This window comes from Montipora capricornis, chromosome 13 (assembly GCF_036669925.1).
Source record: "Montipora capricornis isolate CH-2021 chromosome 13, ASM3666992v2, whole genome shotgun sequence".
In the NCBI taxonomy this organism is placed as follows: Eukaryota; Metazoa; Cnidaria; class Anthozoa; order Scleractinia; family Acroporidae; genus Montipora; species Montipora capricornis.
In genome coordinates, this window is record NC_090895.1 from 19,754,511 (window position 1) to 19,764,510 (window position 10,000).

The 10,000-nt window shown below is 41.7% G+C and overlaps 1 protein-coding gene across 3 annotated transcripts in view; it reads left to right on the top strand.

The window, feature by feature from the left end:
- Positions 1-8,745: 8,745 nt before the first annotated feature.
- LOC138028852 (lachesin-like) overlaps positions 8,746-10,000 on the top strand; it is a 12,027-nt gene continuing 10,772 nt past the window's right edge. Inside the window, exons 1-2 of one of the 3 annotated variants that reach the window (XM_068876472.1) lie at positions 8,746-9,050; positions 9,848-10,000. The exon at positions 9,848-10,000 is cut by the window's right edge and continues 62 nt beyond it. In XM_068876472.1, coding sequence (XP_068732573.1) covers positions 9,993-10,000 — 8 coding nt within the window. In that variant the 5' untranslated portion in view covers positions 8,746-9,050; positions 9,848-9,992. The remainder of the gene's footprint in view (positions 9,051-9,847) is intronic. The other 2 variants (XM_068876473.1, XM_068876471.1) reach the window with 2 other exon arrangements.

Consider the following 10,000-nt stretch of genomic DNA (forward strand, 5'->3'; position numbering starts at 1 on the left):
CCATAATTGACAAGTAAAATCGTCTGGCGTCAGACCGAGTAAAATACTTTGACGTCAGACAGATTAAAATACTCTGACGTTAGACCGAGTAAAATACTAAGTCTGGCTGGCTTTGGCCGGTTTAGGCGTCAAGGGTTTTTTCTTTTTTTTTTCTTTTTTTTTTCTTAATTTCTTTTCGAAATCATAGCCCTATTTCTTTTTATCATTATAAGTGAAATACGAATTTCAGCAATTCAATGCAGCAAGGTCCTTCTCTGTCTTCACTCGGTTACCCAAGATGACAGCCGTCGCATGTCGCTACATGCAAGCATTGTAACTATACATGGAAAATCATCAATTTCAATCAGTACACTTGGACAGTTTCACTTTTCAAATTGTAACGGGACCGATTTTGAAGACACAGCTTCAGTGTTTCAACTTCTTTATTCCGGCATGGCACTTCAGCACTCTACCGTTGCCGGCATCCAAGTCCCTCTAGCTGTCCTAAAAACTGGCGTTTATTTTTGTGCTCTTGCTTAGCTATGATTTGTCAACTTGCAATACATTTCCTTTGCAGAGTAAAGGACAATGATAAAAGGACCGCGGAAACTTCGGTTTTCGTAGCTATCAGTTTATCCAACAATCTAATTACCCAAATTCAGCTAGTATTTCAGCTAGTATTTACCGCAAGCTTTTCCGCCTTTGTTTCTAAGAGTTTTAGGATCACGTTTGTATAACTTTTCAAGCTTTGACCAACCATAGCTGTTTTTGGCACCGAGAGCTTACTCTCGGAAGTACTTTACTCAGACGAGGCTTGCAACCTTCCATCACATTCATTTATTCTACTAGTTCAGGTGCTACACCCGGGGCACGTAACTGTTACGCCCAGGTTGTGATGCTAATTCGTGCTGGCTAACCGCAAGGAAAACTAACAATACAGATAACTAGTATAGCTAACTAACATGGTCGGTCTTGCAACTTATCAGAAATAGCCGCTAAAACGGTCCTCGTGTTTCCAACAACATCGGCGGAAATTCGGCTTTCCCCTAAAGCATTTTCTCGTGGAAAATTACTTAAATTAGCTCCGAGGGACGACGTTTTTTGCGACACTAAACAGGGCAAAAGGTTGTCCAGTTATAATTTCATGATTGTTTTTTTCTGTGCAAAGTATTCTAATGCATGCTGCTTCAGAACTTTAGATAGCAAATTAAAACCACAGGCAGACAGCCCAGAGGATACGACAGTGCGTGACGTCACGTTATTTTGAGATAGTTGTAACGGCCAATTGAACTGATCGAGGTGTTTTTTTCAACAGGGCGTTTTACATCATTTGCCCCTTGTACCATTAGACCAATTGAGGCATTTCTTTTTTTGGGAATCACGATCATTTCTTCCATGATGGGCTCACCGACTGCACAAATTCAGGTCACCTTCGAAGAGGACGTGAAGACGACCCGGTTCGCACAACTGAAGCGAAGTCGTATGCATCAGCTCGCGGTGGACCTTCTGATAGTCGTCGTAGAGTCGTTCATACTATCCATGCCAGGTACGTTTCTCAATCTGGATTTTTCCACATCGGTCTATTTTCTAGGACATTAACCAGGTGCGTCAACGTTTGAAGTTTCCCCACTTCGCGCAAGACCTTTTTACGCTTTCGCAGACGTGCCATCAACTGAGGTGGCACGAGAATGCGCTTTTTGGAAAAAAAAAAAAAAAAAGACCAGTTTGCTGATGGCATTGACTTGATCATGATTGGCATGCTGCAGTAATTCCAGACGCCTCTGTCCATCGGATTCCTGTAAAACTGCCTGCAAAAACGGCCGTTCTTGTCTCAGACGCCACATCAACGTCTTAGTTTATGTTTGGCTGCCTCAATAGTGTTTTTAGCTCCGTAACTGGCTGCTCCACCGACAGCTCCCAAGGCGGCCGCCTTGCATTTAGTAGCCAACACGGGTACGAGGAGTGCCAACAAGGGTAGAAAACCTCCCTTTTGTCTTCTTTGCGTTGCTGACTGTATTTAGCACCTCTCTTGCGTTTCGTCACTTTAGACATATTGATTTATCAAGGAAGAAGCCTCTCGTCTTTTATACTCTCGATGGGAATGATAGGTCGGGGATGTCTATACCCGTAACACTCCCCTTTCATAGGCACGTACTCAAACTGCCGAGACTGATACTCTTGTGAACATTGATCCAGGAGAGAATGGGTAAAATCCGATCCTTTACACAACATCAAGATTAAAGAACCGCGAACACTACATACTTGCTAAAGAAGCTGTACGTGCAAACAAGCTAGACATTTTCACTGTTAGTGAAACATGGCTTGACAGCACAGTCTCAGATATAGAAGTGGACTTTCCCGGCTTTCATTTTCATCGACTCGTCAGAAACATCCAAACTGGTGGGGGTGTTTGCATTTTCACAAAACAAGGCTTCAAAGTGGAACGCTTACACGAACTATCTTACATTCCTGCTTCTGGTCTGCATATGTTGTGGGTCAAAATTCAGATCAGAAACTGGAGGTCTCTCTTAGTGTGTACTGTCTTCAAGCCACCAGACACAAGCACCTTATGATTTGATACAGATTTAAGCGAAACTCTTGTTAAAGGACTTTCACTAAACAAACCAAGTTTCATTTTAGGGGACTTAAACGGTAAAATGTTGAACGACAACGATCCAGCTTGACAAGTTCTCGCGAGCTTCTGTTCTTCTCTCCACCTATTGCAGCTGATTACTCATCCAACAAGAATAACTCAAAATTCAGAAACCTTAATTGATGTCAAACGGAAAACTTGTAATGGAAACGAAAGTCGTTCCCCTCTCCATAAGTGATCATGAATTAATTTGTGCCACTCTAAAGCTGAAGAAAGAACGAACCGTGCCTGTGTACGTAACTAACAGAAGCTTCGAACACTACGATCATCAAGAATTTCTTAGCGACATGTCAAGTGTGCCATGGTTTGTTGTCGACTGTTTTGACAACGTGGAAGACCGACTCGATGCTTTCAACCTGTTGTTCAATGAAGTATTGGATCGACACGTACCCATCAGAACGATTAAAGTCGGGAACCGTCCTAACCCATTCGTGACGGACGAAATTCTTGGTCTCATGAAGACAAGGGATAAGTGGCGCAAATAAGCGAGGAAACTCAAGACCCTCTTGCCTGGGCCGCATATAAATCCATCAGGCATGAAGTAAAGAGAAAACTGAAAATAGCAGAACGAGAGTATGTTGCAGAGCAAATTAAGCAGAATCCAAATAATCCCCGTTGTATTTGGAAGACTATCCGATCTTGTATTCCAAAGAAATCGAGGAACCAAAGAACTTTCAGTTAAGATGACAAATTAGTTGCAAATGAATTTAACACCTTCTTTTCTTCAGTTGGCCAAGCGACCGTCGATAAAATAAATTCCTGTTATCCTACCAACACTCACATCAATTATCAACGCATGCTTTGTTACAGGAACATTTCCTTCGCTTCGGAAAATGGCTGAAGTCACACCTATCCCAAAGGAAGGCGATCATGAAAAACCAAACAACAACAGACCTGTTTCACTCTTGCCTACTCTCTCAAAAGTGTGCGAAAAAGTCGCTTTGGACCAATTTGTGGCGTTTTTTTGGAATCAAAACAACGTGGAAACAAACGATTTTAACAGAAACGTCTCTCATAGAAACGACCGACGTCATTCTGGAAGCAATTAATAAGCAGAACGTCACTGCTTAGTCGTATTGGATATGAGCAAGGCTTTCGACAGTCTTAATCACGAAATCCTTTTCTTAGAGCTGCAAGATATCGGCCTGTCCTCCGCGGCTCTTAATTGGTTTTCTAGCTACGTGTCCAATAGATTTCAAGCCGTCCGTATAAATTCCGAACTCTCAGGCAAACTTCCCATTCAAAGTGGAGTGCCACAAGGGAGTATCCTTGGGCCCAAATTTTATGTCAAGGACGTGCCCTCTTTCCCTCAGTGCTGCAAATCCAAGACATATGTTGATGACAACAAACTTTAAATAACCTTTCCCGTTCAACAGCGCCCATCTACTGTGGCAGACATGGACAGAGACCTTACTAAGATCAGGAACTGGTGCTTTGATAATTGGCTCCTCCTTAACGCATAACAAAAAAACAAACTAATGCTGTTCGGTAGTCGTGAAATGATCGCCAAAATCCCAAATTTCAACCTGTCCTTGCTTGGTAAAGATCTGGTCCCTTCCCGTTGTGCTAGGGATTTAGGGGTGATTTTTGACAATCAGCTTAGTTTCAGCGATCATACTGTTAAGACCGTGTCATCCTGTATATGTCAAGCCTGACCCAAATAAATCGCGCCAAGCACGCATTTGACAAAGACTTGCTTATAACCATAATTAAGGGTTTAGTTTTCAGAAAAATGTTGTATTGTTCAAGCGTATGGTCAAAGACTTCCGCTAATAACATCAACAAGTTACAGGCTATTCAGAACTTTACAGCGCTCTGACGAAGGGCTAACGCTCGAAACGTCAGCTTTTAGAATCTCTGTACGGTGGCCAATTTACATTATCAACTCCGTTGATAAACCAAATTTTTGTATACTACTTCACCACCGACGCAGCACCACAGTTTCTTTAGAAACTACCCCTTTATTCAGAACTTTGCTGCCCGCATAGTGACCGGATTAAGAAAATTCGACCCTATCACACCGATCCTTAAAACAGCTTCGTTGGATGCCAGTTAAAACCCATTTAGTTTATCGTGATGCCTTATTGACATTTAAGTGCATGAACGGTATGGCACCGACCAACGTTAGTTCCAGATTCTTTAAGAGGGGCACGATTAGCGGCCGCTCGACTCGCAACGCAAACAAACTGGACATACCGCGCTATAAAACCGCTACAGGCCAGAGAAGCTTTTTATACCGCGCAGTAACCAATTGGAAGAACTTGCCCAGTGATATAAAATTGAGCCCCTCGGCGAACATATTTAGACGCAAGTTGAAAAATCATGTTCTCATGAGTCGATTTTAATTATTACTTGTTGTTTTAACTTAAGTTGTAACTTTTGCCCAATAACTTTGATATGTTAATATTCTTAACTTATTGTAAATTTTTATTCTATATTTTAAATTGCATTGTAATTATTAAGATAGATTTTATATTTTTATTTTTTATTATTATTTTTTTTTTTTGGTAGATACTTAAGCTCTGAAAAGCCCCTTTGGGGAGAGAGTTTAATAAATTATTGTATTGTAGCCCTACTGTAATCCCCACTAGACACGCCCTCTCAAGAGCAACTAGATCCAGTAGCAACACAAATGTAACTCTATTTGTTCCCAAAATTTGTCAGTTAAATCACTGTTACGAGTTATCGACGTTAAATATGGTTACTTTACTTTACTTTACACCCCCTTAAAGTAAAGAGACAAATGGGGCTCGTGGTGTGCCAATTGCACGTGGTGCAGTTGCTGGTTGGTCTAAGTCTGCTTACGAGCCTAGAAGGCCCATTAGGCCGGCGCTTATCTCCGGTTTCTGTAGGAGTATTTCTACTCCCCCCTGGATGGGATGCCAGTCCATCGCATGGGTTACCCCCAGCATTAAATTCGCTGGTACCCATTTATGCACCATTTATGCTGGGTGGTGGTGGCTACAAATTCCGTGCATGGTATGCATCTCTGCCCATGGAAAAAAAAAAAACTTTTTTCTACTTTATAAACGTTGTAAAGCACAGCTCCTTCTGAATCAATCTCCAGCACATTTTCAAATTCGGCGAACATTGCTACATTGATGACATGGTAAACGGCTGCTCTCAAACGAGGGTTCAATAGACCAATGTCTGCTGCTCCACTGGCTGCGTTGTTCCACATGAACAATATGCAGCGAGCATTACTTCCCCAGACGTCGGGAGTCACCATGTTGGGCTCTTCTTTTCTCCAGGCCTTACTAGCTTGCAGAAATCGAAAAAGTAGCTTTCGATGTCTTTTTGGGCATTGTTCGCATTCAACTCTTGGGTCTGATAGCGATACTCTTCACACCACACCAACTACTTGATGTTGTCCAAACCAAAACATTTGAAAGAAAAGGGGTTGCAGGTCATGTTGCCATTGTGGCATTTGGCGTGCAGCAGCCCTACGATCAACTGATCGGGAATTCGGACTTGAAAGAGATTTTCCTCGTCAAAACAATTCTCACCTTGGGATACCTAGCCACGTCTCGCTTCTCAGGATGGTGTCTTGCTTCTTCCAAGGTCTTGTACAAGGGAGCAGACAATCTCAGTTCGACTCGTGGAAGGTCATCTTGATGTCGCCCTCATGCAAACATCCTGCTATACCCACCTCATTCTGTAAGAATGCCAGGGCATTTCAAAAGAACCGAATCTTCAATTCCACAACAGGTACCAAAAGATACCAAGTGGAAAATCTCAGAGTGAGGTTTGAACATTAGGGCTCTAAACACACTTCCAAGACACATGGAAAGAACTAGTTTGCTAGTCGTGAATGCCGTATAGTCTGTGAGTGGGGCCTCATCACCAATGTTGTTGGGTGTCAGAGGTGTGGTAAAGTCCAATCCATTTTGGCCATCACTGTAGCTACAGAACTAGCCCTGGAGACTCACCAAACAGTTGGCTTCCAGCTGGTCATAGTTGTGTAGGGTCTCCAAATTATGCCTTGCACGCATACGTTTCTGTTTGCGAGCTGATGAGGGTCCCCTTCATGTGTATGGTTAGTTTTTTGCTGAGGGTGTGTGCCAAGTTGATCGTACGGTAAAGTTTTCGCCATCGGCTAGGTTCCCGTTCATACTCTTTTTCAATGTTCATATTCTTTTTCAATCGGATTTGCATCCGAAAGTAACTAGATTTAAATCAAAAATTTGTTCATGGCACGCATCACAAATTCCATTGGATTGATCCCGGTGGTGACAGGAGTCAATTCTTGTATACGGTATGCTATAAAGGAGGTACCGGTGCCAGGTTAGTCAAACAATTGAAACGCACCTTGCATGGCTTTTTCTTACTGCTGATGAGGATGGACTGGCATCATCCTCATCGTGTTTGTTGATTGTGGTATCGTGGACGATTTCGCCTTCTCTTTTTTTTACGTTTTGACTCCTAACTGGAGTTTAGTACGTAGATCTGTGACTGGTAGTTGGGACCTTCCAGACCAAATCGTACCACCGCGCAGCAATCCTTGAGATAACCCTTTCTCTCCGCGTTGAGTTCTGGGTCTTGTGTGCAATGGATGCATTTCAATCGAAACTTTCTGTCACTCTACGCTTGACTTTTTTTCACAGCTCCCCCCACAGTCTCTATGGCTTTGCACTTCAAGGCTCTCTTGACACCCTTTTTATGCGTTTTCGTAGCCAATCGAACAATATCTCGTGTGCCGCCAAAGTCTTGGAGTCCATCTTGCAAAATTTCTTTGGCCGTCGACAAAATCATGCCTCCCAACCTCTCCCCACTTGATCGGTGGGAGTGTCACCTCTCAAACTACCTCCACGCATCGTTTTGGTCCTATTATAGGCTCGGCTCTCCTTTTTATACTTCTCGTTTGAAATTCAGGGTTACGATGGTATGTCCTTAACCAAACCGAAAGAGCGTTTCATTCATTTCAGAGACTTGTGTTTCCACCACTTTGATGACTTCGTTAAGGAGGGGGATGTTCTGTACGTGCAATGGTTCAAAATACAATGTGCCTTTCCCTTCTCTCTTCTACTGCACCTCACGTAGCAAGTCCGTCCGTCCGTCGCCTCCTACGGTCGCCATCAAGATCCTCTACGACATCATTGCCCTAAAGTGAAGTGCTACCATTTCCTCTGATTAACCCGTTTGATTCGTAGAAAACAAGGCTCTTGTTTCCATTAGTATTGTACCGTGAATGGTATGGGCCCTGTAACGTCATCCCTCTTTTCTATATCTCTCATCGCCCTCCTCTTTTTCAACGTGAACGCTTGCTGAACGGATCTTTGTTTCTTTACACTCCAACCAAGTACTTTTACTCAGGTTTTTCAAATCTTCAAATTACCAACAGTGGCCACATTACGATTCATCTCTCTTCCTTTCACAATGAAATTTTCCCGCTTAAATTTGAATCTACCAATCATCATACATCATTTCCGCTCCGCCAAACATCGCACACTCTTTTTTGCGTTTAAAATTTTTAATCTCTTGCACAAATTTGAAACAAAGCTAATTTGCATAATAACGGTCAAAAGGGACGTGAACTATCCTCTATTTCTACTGGACGTACATCACATCAGGTAACAATCTTTTGGGGGCAATACCAGCAATAGTACAAGCCTCGGGTTGTCATGATCAAGAAGTCCATCAAAAATGGTAACAGCATCGGAAGTTTAACCAAAAACATAAAAAAAATCAGCTGATTATCACCATTTATTTAATTGCAACTAATGATCATTCAGATTACAGGAGCACCAAACAAGCAAATTTAGCGAGAAGCCTTTGAAGGACATCTTCAGGCTCCTTTTAACGTATAAAGGCTGTGTAAAGAGATGAAAGCTAAAGCATATCTTCATTTCTGATATTGCTAGCTGAACGTTATCTTCTAAGAACGTCCCAGCAAACCACTTGCTCATCCGAACTTTTCAAGTGCCAAAAATTGCAAAAAATATCTCTTTCCAAAATGTAAGAGACTACTTTTCTCTGGTTGCGTATCTTTTAGGTGATGTTTTAATAAATAAATATATAGCTGTTTGGCAACGTAGAGTCGAAATTCTGAGAAAAGTTTGAATACCCCTAACACATATTTCACCAAAGATTATCGTTGGGTGCCCCTAGAATTAGTGAGTGGTTGAGTCCACTAGTTTCAATAACAGTTATTTTTTCTAGGTTCCACAGGTCCCGTGGTTCCGCGTACCACATTTCCTTAAGTTATTCTGACCCGTTTCCGAAAAAAAAAACACACAAAAATAAAAAAAACGCGCAATAGCCTGTTGAGCCCATGAAAATTATTCTTAACTGCATTGATCTGTGATAATTCCGTTTGGCCGTCGTACAATGATCGTTATGTTGAAACGTATAACGAGGAAGGAACGTACAAGAAAGGTGATATTGACTTTACTATATCTAACCGCGATTTTCCCGCAAGGTAAGGAAGTCTTCTGTTTTTAAGAGTAGTGTCAGTTGAGCTATAATTAGGATACGTAGTGACAGCCCAAGCATTGTCTGATATATGTGAAACCGTGTCTAAAAATCACGCTTTTGGATAATAAGTTGCAAAGAACTTAACCCAAAGACAATAAACACCGTTTGCACGATTTTAACTTCCGGTCTGCAATCACGCAGAAGAGAATTTTTCTACGACACAGTAAGCAAGAATTTAACAGTATGCATAATACAGCTCATATCACGGAAACATTGTCATAGCATATGCAGATGGTGCAACAATACACTATATCTGATCAAGGGGAAACGTAACCTCTCTTAAAATTGAAAATTTTGAAAATGAATCTTTGTTCACGGGTGTTAAGTAAACGGTTTAATTTATGTCAATCACTAGTGCCTCATGATGTTTTGGATTTGAAATAGCATGCAATTATTTCAGTTAGTTGCACGTGGAGCTGACTTAAGTGTTGGTATGCTGCGCTATGTGCTTATTAAAAGGAATATCAGAAACTGCTGCTGTTGTTAAATTCGCAGTCAGCTTTTGCCGACCGTTCTTTCCATTGGGTTACTGGCTATTTGCTTTGTCTCGGTCGCCACCGAATAGATTTAAATTGTAAATTGAGCGACAGCGACACTGTGTCGTGAATTTATTTTGCTAACGCCTCAAGAAGGCAGAAAGTGAAATTGAGCTAAACTAAGAAACTTCCGTCTCAGCACGCGTAACCAAAAATGGTCATTGAATCAAGGAGGTCATCTTCATTGTTTTTGTTTTTTTCCAAGAATCAGTTTACTCCCAAGATCAGCACAAGGAGAACGATGATTTATTAACAGCATTGTCTCAATCTTTCACTGAAGAAGCTGCTGCAGTTACAAAGAAAACGTATACTAGATAACAATGGAAAACATCAGTTAGTGTAGGCATGTTATGAAACT